The sequence below is a fragment of the Poecilia mexicana genome, unplaced genomic scaffold, assembly GCF_051168715.1.
Source record: "Poecilia mexicana isolate PSO_F unplaced genomic scaffold, ASM5116871v1 scaffold_18, whole genome shotgun sequence".
NCBI classification, from domain to species: domain Eukaryota; kingdom Metazoa; phylum Chordata; class Actinopteri; order Cyprinodontiformes; family Poeciliidae; genus Poecilia; species Poecilia mexicana.
In genome coordinates, this window is record NW_028263387.1 from 18,485,068 (window position 1) to 18,509,405 (window position 24,338).

The window sequence follows — 24,338 nt, forward strand, 5'->3', positions numbered from 1 at the left end:
CAAATCTGGCCCGCCGTAGCTTTTTATGTGGCTCTTTAGACTTCAAATTACACCAATTAGTCCCTCCAGTTTTTCACAAATCTACTAAATTCATACAAAATCCACACAAAATCAACAGATCCCAACATTTTTTTTCCAATTTTCACTGTCATTTTTTCTTAAAATTGGCTGAAAACATTGGGTCCAAGTGACTGCTGCCTAACTTGATGTCAAGTTATAGTCCGTGACTGATATGGCAAGTAATAAAAAGTTACATTAAACTACATACATCAGCGCAAATATCATAAAAATTCCTTCCAGATATTTCTAAATTAGCAGTACAATTTAGAATAGGGATTTTGATTGCAAAAAAGGCTAAACAAAAAAATTAGCTATGCTAGCAGATTAGCATACAACTTTAGTTTGCATCCAAATCACAGAATGATCCCCTCTAACTTTTAAATAATGCACATTATAAGTATGTTTATGATGCACGGCACCTGATTAGTATTTTCTCCAGTGTTTGCTCGGTCAGATTAGGAAAACGACCGCTGCTCCAAATCCAGGCTGTTGTTTGAATGCTGTGCATTATGCAGCCAGCTGATAAGCAACAAGGACAAAACATGCATTGGGGGAATGCTAAAGACGCTAGAGCGCGTGCAGGTGAGAAGAGAAGAAGATGTCACACAGGCTAGAAAACACACGGCTGCATGGAAATGCAGCGAAGTGCTGAGTCACACAGATGCACGTGCAGCAGCCGCAGGAAACGCAGACATGAAAGCGGCGCGGTTGTGTGCTGTACGCACAGCACGCCTCTCTCTGGGGGATTTGGAGTTCAAAAGATGTTTTATTTTAGGAACAGCTTCGGGTTAGTCACCCTACATTGGTGACAGACGGAGAAACAGGTTGCAAATATCAAACACGTCACAAGCACAGCAACAAGCAGAAAACACCGACACACACACGCACACGGACACACACACACACGTGCAGCAGGCTCCCATCGCCTCCTTCCCATTTCCTCCTAATTCTCAGAAATGTCTCACCAAAGGGAGAAAGTGTTGCTTTAAGCGTGCGAGTTGACGCCTGCGTCACCAGCAGCTAAGTGCACGATCTCGGCTCGTTTGACAGCTTCACCAAAAACAGTAAGTAACAGTAATCATCAACACACGGCAGGAAACTGGGAGTATCAGGAGATGGAGCTCAATATCAGGAAGTGTTAAGACTGGCATGACTAAAAACTGGTGTGTTTTTAGTCATCGTAGTTCTGCATCAGACACGGTAAAGCGGACCAGTCAAAGTCCAGACCTAAATCTGAACATCTGCAGCTAAAGTTGAAAGATACTGAGAACAAATTCTCTTCATTCAGTCTGAAAAATATGCCAAGAGGAGGATTCACAGAACAGTGCAGTGTAGTTTATTATTTTGTTATTTTACCTAATTTTGAACATTTTCATAAATATTTGGAACATTTTACAAAAGGTGTTGATAACATTTGCCTTTTATAACATTCAGGGCAGTTCTCCGTAAAGCCATTAGTGTATCAGGTTGATTTTCTTTCTTCTCTGAGGTGTTAGCCAGTTTTCAGCAGGCGGTATTTTTTCCATGCAGAATATGTTCTACGTTCACACAGCAAACCCGACAGAGACACTTCCATATGTGTAACTAGAATGGTCAGATATCCGTCTGAACGGTGATGTCGTATTTTGTCCGACTTTTATGTCAGTGATGTGAGACGCTCATCGTAGTTCTGCATCAGACACGGTAAATCGTGCCGTAAACAAACGTATGATTTTGTGATAATCCTGTTGGCTCCGTGCTAGAAGATTTTTATGCATCCTCAATGTAAAATCTATCATTTTTTGTACATGTATGGCTTTATTACTGCTTTCAGTACATCGTTCTTTCAGCAAACAGCAGGTTTTAGTCTTTATACTCCAATAATTGATTAATTTGATTAATTATTTTAGCCTTAATGTGTAAAGGCGTCAAGCTAAATAACCTTTGGTTAATCTGTTCGACAATAAACTGAAACCTGAAATTCTCTCATAAATCATCACATAGTTTAATGGGCTGGCCAGAACATGTTGGTGAGGACACCTGTTTGAAATTCATAATGAGGAGCCAGGGGAGACGCACACACACACACACACACACACGCACACACACACACACACACACACACACACATGCACACACACACACACACACACACACACACACACACACACACACACACTCGCTCACTGCTGCCCTGTTCTTGGCCGCGACTCTGAGCCGAGTTGCAGGTCAGACGAAGGCTAAGAATAAACTCACCCTGCTGAGAGCATCCCTTCATCTCACACACAGCGCAGTTATTCCTTTTACCCTTTCCACCAACACACACACACACACACACACACGCACACACACCCACACACACACACACACACTCATATAAATTCAAAACAGCCAGAAAGGAGCAGAGGACACAAAGTTAGAGCTCCACACTGAAATCTAAGACGCTCGTCGACCCCGCTGGGGAATCAGCCAGAGATGGATAAAAGAAGCCCTAATTGACTGAGCACAGAGAGAATTAATTACTTCCTGCAGCGCATAGTGGGGTCACCTCGTGAATAAATACAGACACACACACAGGTTCACCCAGAGTGACCCTGAATAATCCCCCCGCTCCTCCGCAGGTCACCCATAGAGACGCCTCTCGTGTCAAAGTGTGACATTTTTCTCATGATATTCAGAGAAGCCGCTGCTTCTTAAAGAGCACAGCAGCAGGAAACACCTTCTGCTTAACCCTTAAATAACCTGCTAATGCTACGCTACGTCTCTGTGAGAGCGCCTCTTCATGCAGCCACGTTTCAAGCTGCACGCTCGTAGTTTCCACAGCAGGATTTCATCATCAGGGTCGAGCCTTTCCTCCTCAAAGTGACGATGCAGAGCGGATTTCTTCACCCTGAAGGGAAACTCGTCAGAGCGGCCAAACCGACATTTCCTGAATGTTTTAAACCGCTTGTTTGCACACATCTTTCAGGGGGCATTCCTTCATGTCTTATTGCTCAAAGGAGCTTGAGCTTTGACCTGTGACTAAAAGAAAACAACAAGATGTTTTCTTCCACGTAGACGTAGAGTGTGGATCTGCGCCACCATTTTATGATTTGAAAGATGAACTCTGAGGGCGTTTTCACACCCGATGGTCTGGTAAACTCGGGGACAAAGTAACAACATTTGTTACATTTTCAGCTGCTGTGGTTTGTATTCACACTAAACTGGGCCAAACCAACCGAACTAACTGAAAAACCTATTTACCCTCCTCGCCTGTGGGGGCGCTGCACCAAGAATGACTGAAGGAATCCGAACAAAATCCTCTGAAGAAGCTGAGCACAACTTCCTTCTTCATGAAATGTAAAGAAAAATGGAGTGGCGTCAGGTTTTACTAGTTACAGGATTTGTTTTTGGCTGAAGACCATGAGCCATTTCTCCCACTAGAGATAAGCTAGTGTGTTTGCTTAGGTTGCATTTACCCAGAATACCTTGTACTATAGTCTGGTTCCTTCTTATGGAGCGGTCTCTGGTCCACTTCGCATTCACATATGCATTCAAACCAATCTTCAGTTCACTTTAATTGAACCCAGGAAACGAACTAGAGTTTGATTAGAACAGAATAAACAACAAACTCTGAGAAGCAAAATATTTAAGATCTAAAACTGGATCAAATTAAGAGTTCAACAACTGAATGTCAACAGGAATGAAACAGTTTTGGTCTCAAAAGAAATCCCTGCAACGAGAAAAGATATTCACCTCCCTGCATTATGATAAAGTTCTGTTACAGCTTAATAAATGTCTAGTTTTGGAGACGGGTTACAGTTTCTACATGAGGTGGAAGCTAAGGTTGAAAAGCTCATGTGTGTTTTGCCAACGTGATGAAATCACAGCGCCACCCAGTGGCCTGGCATGTCAACTACAGCAGATTCAAGTTGCAACGTTTCCCCAATAAACATCCAAAAATACTATCAGTTTCTAAACAGCGCCTTAATAGATCACTCCCCACTTCACATCTACTCTCCAACCCGGCTTCCTGACTGCAGCATTTAAATCTCCTGATAAAAATGCATGTACTGGAGTCAGGTTGGTGGAAGAACCTGAGTTTTAAACGGAAGAAATCTGTTTGGTTTACTTCAGTTTCTATATGTTTGTAAAAAAAAAACTAAAATCTGCCCTAAATGTTAGCTGAATAAATCACTGAAGGCAAAGTTTGAGAACTAAAAACAGAGTCAGGGAAGATGACATCAGAAATAGCAGAAGGTGAAGAGATGAGAAATGAGGTGCTAGGGAGAGGAAGGTGAGAGGGAAGGAAGTCTGACAGTGTAAATATGCAAAGGTTAAAGGAAGAGGGGAGAAAATGCAAATTAGGGAAAGGTATAAACTGACAGCAAGGTGGAAGTAAAGGTGAAGGAGGGAAGAGAAGCGAGACTGAGAAAACTCAGACTGAACGGCAGAAAATATAAAAATATTCGACACAGGAAGGCAGGCAGGAAGAGAAACAGGTATGAAAATATTTGTTCATAAAAATGGTATAAAATAAATATTCACAAAAGAATAGAGGAAAGGAGAAAAACAAAATATTGAAAGAAACAAAAAGAAAAACATTAAACATTAAAATATATATGAAAATATATGAAAAATCTGTTAACATTGGTAAAAAAAAAGGAAACAAAAAATATGAAAGGAAACAAAAAACAAAAAGATGAAGAAATGAGAAAAAAATACATTGAAGAGAAAAACTAAAAATAATGACTAAAATAAAGGAAAGAAAAATTAAACCAAAAAATCTTAAAATTCTAACCAAAATAAAGAAAACAAAGATTAAAATCTCACAAAAAAAACCTCAAACCTAACAACCAATAAAAATTTATTGATAATTACATAATTAAAATCAACACAGTACTATTATGCAGCAGTTTTATTTTGAATCATGGAAAGAAATGATGCAATAGAAAAACAGCTCTCAGATCGCCTCCATATGTGTTTAACTCTGTATTTACCCTGCAGCTGGATCGCCACTGAATGACCGTAGAGTCAGAACATTCACTGCTCTCATTTCATTACAACCCAACTACGACCCAAACGCCGCAGCAGTGACCCGAGGAGAACGATTCTTAACTTCATGCTCTGCAGACGATTAATTTAGCTTCGGTGAGCTACGATGGAGAAAGCGACAGTTAACTGGAGCTTGGTGTCTGATTATGCGATTCATAATAATAATTCATAATATCAGAGAACGAGCCGCGATCTGAACGCGCCCCTCATAAGACTTTGAATGTAAACCCGACGCGTGAAAAGCTAAGTGTAGAACAAAATGTGAAACGTCTGTATTCAAAGTGCAAACGTGTCAAACTTAAAGCGTTGAACGCGTTTCTGACACGCGTGACTCCTTTGGTGCGAACGCACCATCAGCTTTGACTGCATCCAAACAGATTCCTCTGCAGAAGGTCAAGTCGATGCTCCACAAAAGGCTGTTTCTAAGCCAGTTGTGCTTTTTTATTTTTATTCTTCGTCTTGTTATAATTCTGTGATGATCCTTTTGGCTCCTAAAGCTGAATAAACTCTAAAATCGATCCATACAAGGTACTATACTAGTAAGTGTTGACGCAGAAAAAGCATTTGATTTGGTAAATTGGGAAATTCTATATAAATCGTTAGAACGATTTGGATTCAGCAATAAATCAATACAGTGTGTAAAGACATTATATCAACACCCCACAGCGAGAATCAAAGTAAATGGAAGCCTGGCTGATAAATTCAACATACAAAGATCAACCAGACAGAGGTGCTCTCTATCACCTACACCTCTTTATAGAGCCTCTGGCACAAGCAGTACGACAAGACGATAAAATTAAGGGAGTTATAGAAAATGGAGAGGAACATAAAATAGGGCTTTTTGCAGACGATGTAACTTTTCTTGAACAGCCAAATGAATCTCTACCAGAGCTGATTAATGTTTTTGGAAAGTATGGTTATCTTTCGGGATATAAAATTAATGTCACCAAAACACAAATTCCAACACTCAATTACATCCCAACAAAAGAAATACAGGAGTCATTTCCCATCAAATGGAATATGAAGGAAATTAAATATCAAGGGGTTAACATTACTAAAGGGTTGTCTTTGCTGTACAAAGCAAATTACGATAAAATAAGCCAAGAGATGCAAAAAGATATAGATAGATGGGCTACTTTGCCTTTACATCTGAATTCAAGAATTGATATTATTAAAATGAATATGCAAGCAAAACTATTATATTTGTTTCAGGCATTACCAGTAGAGGTCCCTCAAAATCGCTGTGGATCAATGAAAGCCAATCATGCACACATAATTTAGAGCTGTCCTAAAATTGTCCAATTTTGGAAAAATATGCATGAAACAGTGAAGAAGATTCTTGGATATAATATTCCTATGAGCAGCATGGTACTGTATCTTTGCAATTTTAACAATATCAATGTAAGGGTGAAAGACAGGTAACTGATAAAGATAATGTTAATAGCTTGCAAAAAATAGAAGAAATCTACTTTATGGAAAAACTGACACATCGATTGAGACTTCAGCAAACACAAATGTTAGAAAAGTGGATGAAATGGACAACATTCAAGACAAAAGACAGCGAGAACAAATCGAGGAAAAACTAGACATACCAGGTAGGACAAAACTCAAACTCAAATCTCAAGCAAAAGTTTTGTGTTGTGAGATGTTTAAATGTTCAGATATGTAAACAAATGTGAAACATTTCAATGGAAAAAAAATAAAAAATCGATCCATAATCAGCAGCATCAGTTAGTTCCATGAACAGAGCGCTGCTGTGTGGCGTCTACGTTCTTCTTCTGCGCATTCGGGTTTGAACAGAAGTCGCATTTAATGATCAGTATGAACGACCACGCAAGAAATAACAGGATTTAATGCAGTGTCTAGACCTGCCGTGTGAACGTATCCGCCTTAATCCCCACATCTGGTGATCGGACCGAAGCGCGAGGGGAGTGAGAAGACGAACACGTTGCTGCTTAAAACGGCCAAACACAGAAACTCAAGACAAACATGAAGGGAATTGAGCCACAAAAAGGCGCAGAGATTAGAGAGACGACTGGAGGGATGAATCGATATCCTGCTGAGGTCTCCTCTTACTCCAGCTCCTTTACATGAAAACGGCAGAATATTGATCCGTCTTTGTTCCTTAAGCATCTACCTTAAGCTTTCCTAAGCAGCTCCCAGCTTCTGTCCCTCATCTTTTAGCCCAAACTATCCTCTCTGTTTATCAAAGAATGAGCCGAGAAACAGGAGAGAAAATGCAAACAGGCTCATCAAAAATCACAGTTTGACTGGAGAAACGTTCCTGCCTGCGTCTGTTTGATTTCAGGACATTAACTCATCAATCTCTGGTGCGACGGTGAAATAATTCAATTAGAGTCCCTAATTAGAGGACATAAATGTGTTTTTTTTAACAACAGTAGAGATAGTTACACCAGCAGATGTCTGTCTCTGTACATTAAACACAGCAGCAATTTAAAATTAAGATCATATTAAAATAATTAGATGCTCAAATCTGAGGAAATGATTTGGACTGGAGGATGAGAAGGCTGCAGCGGCCTTCACAGTGGAGCTAAAGCCCACCAAACGCTGCTTCAATCACTTCATGCAAAGATGGGAAAAGATTTATATTCCGATTAGAGCCAACAAATAATCAAACCCAGAAGGTTCAGCTGTTAAATCGGGATATTCCAGCACTGATTTGTTGCTTTGCATTGAATAAATTAACGTCACAAACTGCCTTACGGACTGGACATTTCTTTTCTTTAACTGCGCTTCTCCAGCATTCCTCAGTTTAACTCCAGTTGAGCTCATTTTTACTGGTGCATTTTGTTGATTAGCCGATATTTCCATGCAAACCGATCTCCTCCACAAACGTCTGAAAATCAGCTGCTGTCCCTTTTGCTCTGATATCAGAGGACGGACTGACTGACAAAAAACTGAGCAACTTCGTCTCATTTTTTCACCTTACATGAACTTCTAGCTAGCTTCTAGAGCTAGCTGGCCAGCTAGCTTCTAGCTCCCCCCACAGCTGAATGGTTGCCATGGAGATTAAAGGATTTCTCAAACAAAGCACCCCATGGATGTTTTTGATGAGGGAATAAATTTCCGACATGATGTAAAACTCCAAAAAGTGGATTTTACGTAACGCTGGCCCTTTACATCGATGAAGGAACGGTTTTGGAACAATTTAAAAGTTAAACAGCCCTCAGTAAATATTCCCTTTCTTTCTTTCTTTCTTTCTTTCTTTCTTTCTTTCTTTCTTTCTTTCTTTCTTTCTTTCTTTCTTTCTTTCTTTCTTTCTTTCTTTCTTTCTTTCTTTCTTTCTTTCTTTCTTTCTTTCAGGGAAACGCAGAACTAAACTAACAAGCTGTTACCTTTAAACAGCTTGTTTAAAGCTATTTAAACAAGCTGTACGAGGCGTTACTATTTGTACACCTCGTACAAATAGTACGAGGTGTACTATTTGTACACCTCGTACAAATAGTACACCTATTTGTACGAGGTGTACAAATAGGTGTACACCTCGTACAGGGAGTACGAGGTGTACTATTTGTACACCTCGTACAAATAGTAACGAGGCGTTTATAAACCTTTAACCTTCAACACCGTGAGCGAGAGTCGGCTGTGATGTCCCGCTCTCTGTTTGCGAACACACAGAGAGGAAGAGGAAACTTTATGAGCCCCGCAGGCCCCAAGGAAACTGCAGTCCCAGTTGCTTTATGTGTTGGTCAATTTAACACTGCTAACATCAGCAGATTAAAAATGCATGTGCCCAAGGACGCTGGCTGGAGAAACTCTGAGTGTGTGTGTGTGTGTGTGTGTGTGTGTGTGTGTGTGTGCGTGTGTGTGTGTGTGTGTGTGTGTGTGTGTGTGCGCGCGCAGGTGTTTAATCACGACAAGCACACTATAAACAGTAGGGTTATTACACCGATACTCAGCTTTTACAGGGAAATGTTTCTGTTAAGTTTAGTTTTAACAAATGAAAAGAAAAGAAAGTTTAAAAACTCAGCAGATGTCATGAACTCACATGGTTTCATCGTTCTGAAACTCCAGCTTTCCAGCAGCCATTTCGTAGTCCTCCCCTCCTTTAGCTGTCCCGTCCAGGGTCCGATAGGGGACGGCGACCAGACCGCGGGCCCCCGACGTCCGTAGGACCTTCACCTCCATCACGCCCACGCTCTCACTCACCCTCTGACTGGCGCCTTCGAACGTGAAGATACCTGGAGACAGGATGGGGCAGATAAATGCCTACACAGAGAGGAAAATTAAACTCTAAATAATCAAGACTTCGTATCCATTTAACATTTTTATTCAGGGCTGGGGCTTTAAAGATTTAATTTTGATTAGTTAATTATATAGATTTAAATCAGGTTTTTTTCCGGCCGGAACATTTGTATTTGCATGTTTCTGGTACATCTGTAAATCTGACGCACAAGCAGCGTCAATAAACAGCATAATGGATGACAGAACTGCTTCTCTAATCTAAACCCACTGGGGGTTAGCATTTGCTTAACCTACGTTTCAAATCTCCATCCGGATATTTTTGCTTATTCTAGTTCTATGAAGCTCTTTAAATGCCCTGTGAGTAAATAATTTTGCCCAATTCTCCATAACAACTGGAACTTTCAATATCTAGCAGTTATTTTTCACTATTTACCATCTATTAAGAAAGTTTCTTCAGATTAAACGGAAGTAAAACATCTTGAAATGGCGGGAGTGACATTACCGTAATAAAACGCTGGAAAGTGCAACGTCTCCTCTTCCAGAAACTGTTGGGATTTTTCAGATGGAGCAAAGTGTGGCGGGATTACGGTACCGCAAAGCTGGCCTGTAAAACCGTGTCGTCTGCGACGGCTTCCTGCCGACGAGGGTTAAAACACGTTCTGATGGGACGTTAGGAAAGACTGTTGTTGTGTTTAAGTAGCGCTAAAAGGCGCTTTAGCATATTCGACGCTAAAATAGCCTCTAAACGTGTTGATGTTTCTAAAGCGGTTCCAGAAACACGTCAGAGCTGATTGGGTCGAACAGCACTTTGCACCGATCTGATGGGTCTGTGAAGCTTTAGAGAGACAATGCTGGATGATATCAAGAATATGAAAGAAAATATGTGCTTTTCCATTTTCTTGAGGATTGGACACATCAACAGCAGGAAAGGCAAGTTTATCACTGATATGTAAAAGTGGATTCTTGTTGGTCGTTGCAGCAGAATTTCAACACATTTAGAATAGAAATATCAATAATCTGACTACCGGAGGGCATATTGGTCTTTTTTTACCTCGGCGAGCTTTCAGTGTGATTGATTAAAACCTGTCTTACCTTTGTTTGTTAAAGCCTAGTCTCACCTGCGTGGTCGTCGTCGTAGATGGTCACTGTGGCCGTGTGGTTTTCTCCCAGCACGGCCTTCGGGGCGGCGCTGGCGTCCAACGGGGCGGCGCCGATCTCGGGGCAGCCGACCACGCGGGGGTTACTGAGGTGAACGTAGAAATACTCGTCCTCCTCAAAGATGTCATCGTCGATGACGCCGACGGTAATCTCTAGAGAAAACAAAAGCAGTCATCGGGACATCAGATGATGCTCCTGACCCGGATCGTCTGTGTTCGCTGCCTCACAGATAAAACTCTTCATTAATTTGATGCTGTTTCTGTTTCTAGAAAGTGAACCTCGCTCCGTGCTTCTGAGCTTAGCTGTGTCTCCTGCCTGGACAGGAAAAACTTTGGTGCTCAGTTTTTATTTCAGAAATCAGTATTTGGAGGAATAACCGGGAGGTTTCCAGTGAGGTTCAGAGCAGAGCTCTGAGATTTTACAGATCCGTCCAAAATGTGGCCTGGGAACTATTTTGTTTGGCCCTCAGTTGATGCAGATGAAAGCTTTGTATTTTTAATTTGTATTCATCTTCAAATAACCACACTTTTACACTCACAAGGGTGACATATATCCATCTCCAAACACAAAATGATTTAAATTTTACTTTTATTGCTCCAAACTGACTAAAATGTTTCCTTTTTTTTTCAATAAACACTTGACAAATATTTATTTTACAGGGCAAACCCTTAGGTTTTGGCTCTGGAATAGTTTCCACCTGACTACTTCATTTGTTTTATTAAACTGTTACATCATCAAGTCAGTAAAGAAAAGTAAAACATCGCAGTAAACGTTTTTAGTAAAAATATGACACTTTCTTCTTTCTTTCCAACCTTTTTGTCCACTGTAGAAAGTTCTCCCTGGTTTTCTGGGATTTTTATACTGTGGTTCCTCTCCACTGTCGCCACATGCTTTCTCTGGGTGAGAAATTGTTGTTTTTTTCCCACTGGATCTGAATCTAACTGGGATTTTATTGAAAGAAACTGTATTGATTTGAGCTCGAGTCTGATGCAAACTGATTTCATGCATCTGGATGTGAACTGTTTGGACCAGTTTGTTCTGTTTTGTTTTGCAGACTCAGTGTGGTAAACAGCACATGCAGTTGCCCTGCAGGGCTGCAGATGACGTCTGCTGTCTCAGTGACGCCGCTTTTGAAAACATGTCGTGGTTGCTCATGTCACTCTTTACCTTTGAGGGTCTCTCCAGGCTTAAACAGCAGCGTTCCTTCAGCAAACTCGTAATCTGAGCCCGCGTTGGCCGTGCCGTCCTCTGTGCGATAATCCACCTGGGGCAGAGCGCAGAGAGGGAAGACAAGAAAAAGAGGGATGAGATAAACGATAGCAGATACATGAAGAGGGCAGATTAAACAGAAAGGAGAGAGACGGCTTCATTAAACGAAGCCTTGTGGTCAGATGCAACTCAATCATTAATTCTTTGAAGATGGCACAATAAAATATTCTCCACATTTTCTTCCATTCATATCTGAGACTTCATACGAAAGCGAACTTTAAAACCAGGAAACGAGCAGAGCGACCCTGAAAGCCGGTTTCTGCTCGCAGGACAAGCTGAAGTGAGTGTGACTGCGGTAATTTATTCCTATTTTTAGCTCTTCATGAAACGTGTATGCTCTTAGAGAGACTCTGAGCTTAATTTATTTTCAAAAACACCTATTCAGATATTTCTGGTCCTGTCCCGAGGCTCGGTAATATTTCAAAGTTTCCAGACATGCAGGCTGCTGGTTTCATACATGAAAATGTAAGAGATTAATCCTTTTGGTAATTTTTTGGTAGACAAAAACGCTGCAGATGTAGTTCCAACACAAAAACAATTCTGATTTATGTCAAGTTTATCTCTACTATTTCTCATCATCACCCAACGATCTCAGTTGCTGTTGGATGATTAGCATCACTGCTTGACAACAAGGAGTTAGAAAACCCATTAGTGTTTACTTGGAGCCAATATCATCCACTCATTTCATGAAAACTGGAAGGTTAAATATTTCTGCTACTACAAAAATTAAGACCTGCTATTATTTAAGGCTAATATACATTATTTTCTAATGAATTTAAGTCATTGCAGGGTCTTAATTTAAATGAATGTAAGACTTTTTAAGGATGTGCTGACAGCCTTGAGTCAGAGGCCTCTTCAGATTAATTGCAACACTGACTGCTACTGGAAACCCTTCCATCACCAAAGTCTGTCTGAAGATACTTGGATGGTGAGAGTAACGACATTTAATTTCCCTAAGGACTGAAAACAGCAGCATTTATATGCAAGAAGAAAATTTCAAACACCGCAGACAGCGCTGAGATGAAGCAGCCTTTGCTAAAGGACGAGGTTTTCTAAAACAACAGAGGAAAACGTTCTCCCAGCTCGCCTCATAGCTCCTCTATCATCTGAGCATCACAACAGCATCCGATTAGAAAGGAAGACAAGGATTTCCACGTCTGCTGGAGGTGAAAACACTTCAGGAGAGAGATCAGATGTGCTGGAGATGTGAGCGGTCGCTTCCCCAGGTGCCTGCTTTTATTTCTCGTTACGTCTGTTAGCCTCCGCACCCACAAGAGTTTTAATCCCAGCGGACTGGGATTAATTTGTTCTAATAGAAACTCACTTTGACAGTGACTCCGGGGTCTCCTCCGTGTCTGGCTACGGTCAGATTCAGGGAGCCGCAGTTTTCGAAGCACTGGTACAGAGACGGCTCAAACTCCATCCTGATGGTGTGAGGGTCGTCCTCCTGGGTCTGCGTCTCGTTGCTGCTCACCACCTGAAGAGCAAAGTGAAAAAACAGCTGAAAGGCTGCCCGACGGCAGACGGTAAGAGGTTAAAGGTCACAGATGATCACCTTGCGAGCCTGGTCGGCGGCGTGCTTCTTCAGGATGTTTCCAGCTCCGATCATCATCCTGGTGGCCTGGATGCGGTAAAACGCTCGGCTCTTCTGCTGCTGCATCAGAACCTGATCAGAAACACAATCAATAACCAAACAGATAACTGTAGATAACTGGATATGATTAAACTTCTGTTTGAGCAGAAGAGAGAAAACAATTTTTTTAGTTACATATTTAAATCTTTTATTTGTTGCAAGCACAAATAATCCATCATGACCAAACACAGAAATAATCAATAAATGTGACTAAAAGGGCAGAAGAGTAGTGCTGATGTGCTTAACTCTAAATTTGCAAACTTTCTCCAATTAACTTTTTATTTTTAAAACAGAAAATACAAAAAAATAAAAAGAAAACCTTCCTTTTTTAAAAAAATCGTCATCTAGATTACATACCATCGCCTTTCTAAAAATAATGACCAACAGTGATTTTAACAAAAAATGACTAAGGAAGGCAACAATATTCATTCATGTAGATATTTAAAGTAGATCATCAAATTTATAAAAAAAAATTAAAACAAAGATGAGCTTAGTTAAATTACTTTTTATTTTTTCATTCTATTTATGGGTCCATGATCTCATTTATTAGAAACCTGTTTTGATAAAGTTACAAGCACAGATAGGAAAGTTTGACTCAGTTAAATGAGCTAATAAAAAATGAACTAAAAACAAGTTTCATAAGAATATTCCTCTTTTCGTCCTAAAAGAAATTTGAATCATCCCAAAGGAATTAGATCGTGTTGTAGAGTTTCACATTGACAGTAAGAAAATGTTTTCCCCCAAGATTTGACTGCAGTAATGGAAAAATTAGTTTTAAATGGAAGAAAATATCCAAACGAACCTTTCCCAAAAGGAAAAACTAGTCACCTATGAGCCTAATAAGTGTTAAATCTGAGTAAGTATTTAACATCAGTGGAGGATCTTTTGCCCATTTTCTATTACAGAATTATCCTAAATTAAATAGATTTGAGCATAAACAGTTTATAAGAGGTCAGAACCTTAATTAGACCTCTCCAAAAATATTTTTTTAGCCATTCAGAAGCAGAATTGCTGAGGTTCTTTGCAATGCATTCGGTCCAAATGCACCTAATCCCCTTCAGGATTTTCTGGTAGAGAGAAAAATTCATGCCTCCATAAATTACCGCCAGATCGTCACACTAGAACCACTTTTTTCTGCCTGTTTAATGTTTTATTCTCTGAGATGCTGTGAAACATTTTGTGTGTGGCTGTAAACAAAAACAGAAGAAATCTTTATGGGGAAAATACATTTTCAAAACTCTTTAGTGGGCTTGACTTTTACCTCCTTCATGAAGCACCAGACTTTTCACTCTGAAATTTAAAGCTAATGATGCTTATCAATCCAAAGGCACTGATTTCAATAAAACTGCATGGTTGAATAGTAACCTTAACGACCTCCCAAATTGAAAATGGACAAATTGGCTATCCTAGAAGTGAAGATCATTACATTAAATTGACTCTCTGTTGGCTGGGAACAATGTAATTAATGTAGGTTTAGGCAACGCGGTGCAGCTGAATCCTAAATCAATCTGCAGCAGTTTAGGTGGAGGCCAATAGTAGGTGTTTTAACAATAGCAATCAGTAACATAAGTACTATAAAACATCAGTGCTATAAATAGTTTCACATAGCATCTCCTAAAGCAGCTGGTCCGTAGGCCTCATTTCAAAAAGTAAATTTAAAACTCTGAGACACAGATGGGTATCATTTCCAATGAGATACTAGAACGTCATTGGACGCTTTTTTCTTTTTTGATCAAAGTTAAGCTAGCACCTAATAAAGAGGCAAGCTAGCAGCTTCTCAAGAGTCAAGCTAGCAGCTTCTCAAGAGTCAAGCTAGCAGCATCTCAAGAGTCAAGCTAGCAGCTTCCCAAGAGTCAAGCTAGCAGCTTCTCAAGAGTCAAGCTACAAATCTCTACTATTTCTTAATGTCTAAATTAATGTCTAAAACATGAGAATGTACCTGATAATTAGCCATCTCGATCAGCTGCTCCATGTCCTTGTCTGGGTGTCTCTGCTTCAGCTCCTTCAGTGTCCTCGCCATGTCCCTCCTGGCCTCATCATCCTCATCCTTTCCCCCCTCCATCATGCCTCCGTCCATCCCGCTGTGGCAGTTCAGCGCGATCTGTCCGTCTAGTTCCAGCATGTCCATCTTTGTGAATCCACCCAGACCCAACGCTCCTCCTCCGCCTCCTCCGTCCATGCCGCCAATCCCTCCATCTCCCTCCGTCTCAATGATGATGCCGCGGTGCTTGTCGGCACGGTAACGCTTGCGGACGTACTTGTAGAAGAGAAGTCGCCGGTCGGCCACCCAGGCTTGGACGACGCAGAGGGGAAAGCAGAGGAAGGTGAGCACAGCCTCCCATACCTGCAGAAGAGAAAAGACGAGGGGGAAATTTAGTTTTATTTTTTTTACAAATGCTGTCAATCCGTTAATCACGATTAATCACGATGCCTAACTTTGCAACTTTGTAAGCTTGACATATAAATATGCACGCAGTTGCCTGAATGGAGCCTCCTTCTGCCACACTTCAACCAATTAAAATGCACGTAGATCGATTAATCGATTAATTTTAACACATTAAAATAATGCAATATTAAATCAGCGCAACGTTGCCCTCCTTTTTACCCTTCCTCACCTCCACCTCTCCGGGAGAAATCACGCTCAGAATCATGTAGAGCCAGATGTAGGCGAACAAGCTCCATGCTGCCGTGACGAAGAACACCCGGAGGTGTTTGATCTTCCTCGTCTCTCCGTCGGGAACCACGTACACGCAGAGGGCGATGATCACGAACATGTTGAAGGCGGCGCTGCCCACGATGGTGCTGGGACCCAGAGACCCGGCCTCAAAGCCATGACCGCACACCTGCAGGTCGGAGGTCAGACAATCGGATTATTGCTCTGGGTTTCATAACGTCTGGTCTGCTGGGCAGCTCCCGACCTCGACCCGGACTTACCTCAATAACTGACAGCAGAATCTCAGGAGCGCTTGAGCCCAAAGCCATGAGCGTGAGATTGGAAACGGTTTCGTTCCAGATCCTCACCGTAGCCGTAGTGGTTTCACCGTTTGGCTTTTTTATTGTGATCTCCTTCTCTTGGGACGTTATGACCTGCAGAGAAGAGGAAAGGCAGCAACAGGAGATTGTTTTAGTTTATTCCTTTTTGTGGAAGGCACTGTGGATAGTGTAGGTGTGAGATATGTTGGTATTGATCTGATACCAAGTAAATACAAGTATCACTGATATTGACACCAATACCAATACTTTTTATTAATCGTCAAACTTCTGGCTTTTGTATTTTCTTAATAGGTACCCCAATTTATTTATGCCAATTTTCTTAATTTTGGGAGATCGGTGATCAGCTGATATTTATATGTGTCCTGATTTTATCTACTTTGGGAAACGTCTAAAAATCAGCCACCAGGTCATTTCTGCATGTTTCCAGCTAACAACAGTCACTCCACTGTCACAAACTCAGCAACATTCTTGCTGTATTTAACAACATTTCAGACAAAAAAAATAATATTTTTGACCAAAATTAGAATCGGTAGATTAAGGGTTTTTTAATGATCGGTAATTGGCAATCGGCCAGAAAACTGCAATCGGTGCACCCTTCGTTTTAACTGTGAAATATTTTGTTAAATCCTAGGATGGAATTTGGACAAAGTTCATTGGTGTCTACAAAATACTTTCACAACATGTTAACATGATAAACAGAAAAATAGATAAACAAAACAAATTTGTGTGAGTCTTTCCTAAATGAAAAAATTAGAATTTGAGAACAAATCAAAGCAAAATCTTTTTTGAGGAACTTTTGAGAAGCAATGCTGCAAAAATAAAATAACATTTAGACAAAATCTGAAACAAAAGTATTGATCTTGCCATGTTAGTATCAATCTGGTACTGATACCAAGTTTATCAATATTTTTGGATCAATCTGCCCGGTTCTAGTGGACACGAGTGTTTAATGAGTAACGTACCTCTATGGACGACATGAACCGGTCCGCTATGATGCTCATGCCCAGGAACATGTAAATAAGTGCCACAAAGTAAACAATTGCCCGTGCCACTTTGTCTCCCACTGACGGGTTCTGGGGGTTCCAAACAGGAAGTACCACTCCTGAAACACAAAAACAAAAATTAAAACAATTTGTCTTTACCAGCAGACATTGTACAGCGCATACAGCGGGAAAACCAACTGACCAAACGTGTTGGAACTCAGCTTGGGTTGCCAGGTAATGGGCGGAATTCCGCTGGGGTTGCTAAGTAACGGGCGGAATTCTGCTGGGGTTGCTAGGTAACCATGCATTGCCTGCTGATTTGTGATGTTACATTTTAAAGGTTTTTGAAACAACTCATTAACTTATTGCCAGAAAAACAGCTGAGTGGGTTTTTGGGGGCTGATATTAGAAGCAGTTGAGACCCAAATGGAAGCATTAAAATGTACAAAATGTGAATTTTTGTGTAATAGGAACTGCTTAAACATTACAAGGTTGTGTCACTCTTTCACTTTTTCAACTGAACTGGAGTTTATATAAAATATATCAGTGGCCCACCTTCCTGACAGGGGTCTCCGCTGGCCGTACAGTTCCCTGAAGACTCTGCAAGGGCCGGAGCCGCGCATGAGATCAGCACAGTGAGGAAGATGAGGAGGAAGAGCAGTGAGGAGGAGGAGGGGCGGAGGGAGACGAAGGCAGATGTATGGACAGGCATGGCCGCAGGAGCCATTGTTACTGAAGCATCCGGCCCGACGTTTAATCACTCGCTTAGGGTCAGCTCAGAATCGAGTGAGGTCCCAAACCTGCAGGACGGCAGAGAGAAAAGCTTCGGTTTTATTACAGGACAACGTGTTTAACAACATACTACTGAAGCTCCGCTCTACATCCATCCGTCTTTTAGGGGAATAGTTGGAAGGTGATTTAAGGTGGATTCAGGCACATAAAATGAAAAAGCAATAAAAGGCGGGTCATTACATGGGAGAAAATTAGAGAGATTCTTTAGACGTGATGTAAACTCTATTAAAGTCGTGGCCTGCAGCTGTAATGGACCTACAAATAATAACCGTTTGAGCTTTCAGTGGATTTGTTGAGCCTGAGGTCCTGGAAAGCACAGATAAAAAATATTAATCCTCTTTTATTTTCTTACCTCGGACAAAAAGAGACAATAAAAACATTGTTTTTGCAGTTTAACCCAAAGATGACCGCAACTGTTTTTATGTATGTTACCCAATATCTGGCCAAAATGATGCTGAATTCACATTCAGGAAGGAAAATTGGTTAAACTTTTTGTTTTGTTTTACCATAAGCAAAGCAAAACTTAAGGATGTTTTTAATTTTACCTTAACAATCCTTAAAGGATGGGGAGAAAAACCAAACGTTTACCAGTTTTAAGATGTCATTTGTTATCCTTTAGGACGTTACTTTTGTTTTGTCAACTAATTAAGTAGTGAATTAATTACTGACTGAAAAAAATGACCATTTACAGATTGAACAAACTCAAATCAGTACTTAAGCCAAAACTGAACAAAAAATAGATACATTTTCCAATTAAGATTAATAAAAAATATTTTTTTAAATTATCTGTAAAAACTTTCTCTTGTACCCAAAACCTCTCAGTTGTCATAGTTTCAGCTTCACCTGTTTCAAATTCTGCAAAAACAAGCGAAAAAGACAAATCTCTTAAAATGCACCTTTTGCTGTCCAATTATTAATTGCTTAATCAAATAAATAATCAATAGATCAATCCTACCCTGTATTGATAAGTCAAGCAGAAAGAGGTGAGATTTTCACATGTTGATGGTAGAGGTATTTTTTGCTACAAATTATCAAACTATAGAAAATAAAACTGATTTGCATTTTAAGCGATAAAATGTTTATTTTGTTATTGGATAAGGAATTATTTGTTTATTTGCGTCTTTTAATGTATTTCCAATATTGTATAAAGTAGAAAAATGTTTAAAAGTTTGCACACGATTCATCATCGGATTAATCTATAGTTTATCCAATGACATGGTTTGGATTAACTCGCATTCATGTGTGAGAATGGCCTAGTCAAAGTCCAGATGAAAATCCAGATGAGAATATGTGAATCAGTGTTCAGACACAGGGATGATTCTGATGGATTACATGTTTTGAAGGTGTTTCACTAAATCAGAGATTATCCAAAGGTTCAGTGGATGAATTTCATAAAATCAGAAGCTCTGATCCAACATTTCCAAGTGCCAGAAAGTCTGTTTTTAGATAATTTTCTGTTTTTAGATAATTTTCTAATTTTAGATAATTTTCAGTTTTTAGATCATTTTCTGTTTTCCCCAGACTCTGATAGTGCTCCTAAATAATCAGCTTGCCAAAATAAAAGCCCTACTGTTCTAATATTTGCCTAAGAACATCAAACATGGAGGATTTGTTTTGTTGTAGAGAGAAAGAAGGCAAACAGAAACTCGCTGCTCAGTTTGAGTTTGAGGTCAACTTTTCATGTGGATTCCTTTGACTCGATGTCTTCCCACACCGTAGCCGCGTTAGCAGAGACGGAGAAACGGTGGAAAAACGCAACTTTAAAATCGATTTTTCAATATTCCCCCCAGAGTCTGGTGAAAATAACGGCCTTCAAATTTGTCTTTCTTTGCACACAGGTCATTGCAGACAGACGTGTCTGTGTGCAGACCGCGGTTGGTTTCACGCTGGGAAGCCAAACTGTGGAAAGCAGAAATAAAACGGCAATATGTTTCCTGAGCGGCTCTTCATTAATCTGTTAAGAGAGAAACCGTTTTAAGATGTCAGGTCAAGTCAGGGCAAATAAATGCTCACAGTCACAGAAAAACAGCCTCACTTCCTTTTTGACATTATCTCAAATACATTCAAACACCCTGGACTCAAACTGCTGACCCGCTTTTCTCAGAAACACCAAGTGCAAATAAGCGTGGTTAGTCATCTGTGGTGACATCAACGTTGGGTCGCTCACCCCGTCCTCATCCGTCTTCAGGGTCTTCCTGCTCCGACAGCAACCTGTCACTTCAATGCTCTGTTCACGTCTCTCCTTTCTACTCTGTGATGTCAATGCTTCTGTAGCATCTTAGCCTGCAAGATTTAACAGAAACTGATACGTCCCTTTCTTATCTGCACGGTCCAAATCTACTCATTTAAGCACCTTTTCACAGCGTAGAACAACAATGACATGCAGGAGTGGCTTGTTGTTTTTGTAGCCTCCAAGTCAAATGAACAACACATTTTAACTTCCTTTCAAATTACCAATATGCAGCGCTAGCTTGAAGTGACGTAGTGCCAAACAACAAGCTGATGTGAGAGAAAAAGTGGCTTTGTGTAAAGTGTCCCCAAAATAAGATTCTTAAAGTTACATCATGGTTGAACAATTAAATAAAACAAGAAAACTGAGACCTTTAGCTGCTTCTGTTCATTTGGCCACTCTGTGTTTAGTTTGTTACTGAAGTTGGGAGAAATTACAGCTCTGGAAACAATGAAAAGACAACTTAAAATGATCAGTTTCTCTGATTTTACTTTTTATATGTATATGTTTGAGTAAAATGAACATTGTTCTTTTATTCTATGAACTACTGACAACATGTCTCCGAAATTCCAAGCAAAAATGTTGTATTTATTTGCAGAAAATGAGAAATGGACACAATAACAAAAAAGACGCAGTGCTATCAGATCTCAACTAATACAAAGAAAAAAGTTTATATTCATTTAGAAACAACAATAATAATGTTTTAACCCAGGAAGAGTTCAGGAATCAATATTTGGAAAAACCAGGAGGTTTCTAATGAGGGTCAGTGGGCTCTTAAGTTTTTCCAGAGCTGTATGGTGGATTATGCTAATCCAAAGTGAGCTAAATAACATCACAATTTTAGTATTTCACATAACAATCATCCGTGTGGTGAATTACAGGCAGAAGTCGGCTCACGAAAGAGCACGTTTAAATCTCTGGGGAGGGTGCTGGTCTAATATGTCTCCAAGCTGCTGCTTTCAGCCAACACTGATCCAGATGTTCACCTCATTGAATAGATCAACCTAAACTCCTCATAACTGTCACTCACTTAATTTTGAACAAACTGCTACTGGAATACGATCAATAATTACATTATTTAGTTTGGTGAGACACTATACAAAGGTTCAGTCTGCGCTGATGAAGATTCACTCATTTCAGGGTGATGGATGCTTCAGTTTTAAAGAAACTGTCAGAAAGAACAACACAGTAATTAAGTCAAAACTTTACAAAAATACACACATTTTTCATGGCATATGTTTCTAATACTGTATAAAAAAAGACTGAAGTGCTTCAACGAAAAATCTACAGAATGTAGAATTTATTTTATGATTAAAATACTCAATCATGAAAATAATCATTACCGGCACCCCTGAAATTACATGTGGCTTGAAACCTTGTTACTTACTTTTTTGTATAAAAACAAAATATGCCACAATATGAATAAAGAAACAATAAAAAATCTTCATTTTGTGAATCGGTAAACAGATGAAAAAGAAGATGAAGGCGGACGAGGAGCATATTTACAGCCTCTGTAGAGCAAATCACACACCAGCTTTGACCTGTTTATTGAAAGCAGTAAGAGCACTGACAGCGGCCGTCAATTCACATCAACTCAGCTGTACCTCACTGCTCTGCCTCACACACACACACACACACACACACACACACAAACAGCCTCAGAGGGCTCATGTCTCAGGGTTAAATGACATTTCCATTCGACTTGTTTATACAGATTCAGCTGGTATTTATCCTTTCAGTCGCCTCTCTTCTCTCCTGCGCTGCGTTTCGGGGTTTTCCTGTCCACCATATTGTGATATTAATAGTTTAACTCTCCTGTTTCTCCCTCTGTCCTCCGTCAGGAGGAAAAAACCCAGCAGTGGTGAATGGATCAGGATTTATGTCCCTCTCAGCGCTACAGGAATGTTTTATTCACTGATTTTTCTTCGTCATTTTGAATCTGGGATCAGATGTTTGGCTTTGGGAATCTTTCTGCGCTTTCTCGTCTTTAAAGATGTTGATCAGACAGATTACAGACGTTAAGATTGTGTTCAATGAGTTATTCATACTTAACAGATTTCAACAATTTATGTACCAAAAATATTCAGCTTCTTCTACTGCTATACCTGCTATATCTTTAGGTAAGTTCATCTTGTCAAACTCAGATTCATTTTGGGCCGAATCTAAAATCTGAATGTTCTTACAGGGCCAGAATGTATTGATAAAACTCACCAAATTGTTAAAATATCAGTAAAATAGCTGTTTGTTTCAGTATTCAATAAGCGTTTCTTTGAACACGGTAATATTGAGCATCTTTTCCACCCAGGACTTTGTGAATATTTCTGTGTTTTTTTTATGGTGCTAATTTAGGATTTTTGTAAGGAATTTTTATGATATTTCGCTCGCGTATGATGTCAAACGTGACTTTTTATCAATCGCTGCATTGATGATGGACTGTAGCTAGACATCAAGTGAAGCTGAGGCAGCAGTCACTTAAACCCAACGTTTTCTGACAATTTTAAGAAAAAAATTGCATTAAAAATCAGAAAAATGTGGGGACCTGTGGATTTTTTTGTGGATTTTGTATGAATTTTGCAGATTTGTGAAAAACTGGAGGGACTACTTGATGTAATTTGGAGTCTAAAGGGCCACATAGAAAGTTACGGCGGGCCAGATTTGGCCCCTGGACCTTGAGTTTGACACGTGTTATATACTTTTTGTAATATTTAAACTCTCCTGCAGATTTTGGCTCCACTGAAACACACTATTGCAGCTTTGAAACGTTTGACTGACTGATCATCGTTTGCACCCACTGAAGCTCCAGGTGTTATAAAGCTTGGATGTGGGTGGAGGAAATGCAAACAGGCAACCAAGCAAAAGCAATTATTACTGGATGATGAGGAAATTACATTTATCAGTGGAGATGATACATTTATTCCTGGAGATGCTTAGCTGAGAAAAATTAGCAAGTGGCAAAACAAGGCGGCTTATTTGAAGAGAAAGAGTCGGGATTGGTGGATTAAACCCCAGAGATTACGTAAGAGATGAACTCGGATAAGGAATGTGAATCAGAGAGGGAATGAGTCCGTTTGTGGCTCAGAGTTCGGAGCTGTCCAGAGGCTGAAAAGCTGATGAGATGCATAATTAGGCAGATTTAAGGGCGATAGTGAACGCGCCCCACTGGGCCGACGATGCAGCTGTTGAAGCATGTTAGGGGAGCCTGCAAAGCGCTGCACGTTCTCCAGAGAGCGATCCAGGTTTAAGAGAGAGAAACAGAGAGAAACGCTGTGGAGAGGGAAACTCGCCGAGCCTCAAAGGGTTGGAGAAACAAGTTGGTTTGAAATGTTCAGCAATGAATCTATAACAGCCACATACGGCAACTCAGTGGGAGGCAACTTTTAGACGCCTTATCAAATTACAGCCTGAAGTAGCAATTGCTGTTAACAATATTATATCAATTCATCACAATAAATTAAAACAAACTCAGTAATTTCATTTGCATAATTTATTGTTTTTCTCTATTTCTACCAAAAACTGACAAAGTCTTGAGTCTGATACTTTGGTCTCAACTAGACCTTTTTCCTTTTTGAAGGACAATTTTATTTACAGAAATTTCATAATTAATTTTAGTTTTTGTTTCAGTTTTATTTATTTTGTAAAATGTCTTCCAGCTGCAGTGTTAAATGTTCGTTAGAATTTAAAGTTTGTTGATCTTTGAGGAAACGTGTTCTTCCATAATTATGCCATTAGCATTATATAACTGGAAAATTGTCTCAAAACAATATTATTGTTTTATCACAGTAACTTCTGGGACGATTTATCGTCCAGAAACATCTCTCATGGTGACATGTCTAATAGGAGTAGTTATCGATTATTCTGATGATTAATTGGATAAAATAAAATGGAGATTCTACAAATATTTCAGTTAACCACTTTTATTTATATATAACGATTAATCGATTACTAAATTAGTTGACATGTACTTCACTAACTGATTAATCTGATTAATTGTTTCAGCTCT

At 39.9% G+C, this 24,338-nt stretch overlaps 1 protein-coding gene across 2 annotated transcripts in view; it reads right to left on the reverse strand.

Moving 5' to 3' along the window:
• slc8a4b (solute carrier family 8 member 4b) overlaps positions 1-24,338 on the reverse strand; it is a 105,587-nt gene that overhangs the window by 39,002 nt on the left and 42,247 nt on the right. For both annotated transcript variants that reach the window (XM_015006087.2, XM_015006086.2), the window contains exons 2-11: positions 17,872-18,116; positions 17,296-17,435; positions 16,274-16,426; positions 15,955-16,182; positions 15,279-15,683; positions 13,262-13,372; positions 13,031-13,183; positions 11,605-11,701; positions 10,398-10,589; positions 9,083-9,275 (exon numbers count right to left, since the gene is read on the reverse strand). In XM_015006087.2, coding sequence (XP_014861573.2) covers positions 9,083-9,275; positions 10,398-10,589; positions 11,605-11,701; positions 13,031-13,183; positions 13,262-13,372; positions 15,279-15,683; positions 15,955-16,182; positions 16,274-16,426; positions 17,296-17,435; positions 17,872-18,043 — 1,844 coding nt within the window. In that variant the 5' untranslated portion in view covers positions 18,044-18,116. The remainder of the gene's footprint in view (positions 1-9,082; positions 9,276-10,397; positions 10,590-11,604; positions 11,702-13,030; positions 13,184-13,261; positions 13,373-15,278; positions 15,684-15,954; positions 16,183-16,273; positions 16,427-17,295; positions 17,436-17,871; positions 18,117-24,338) is intronic.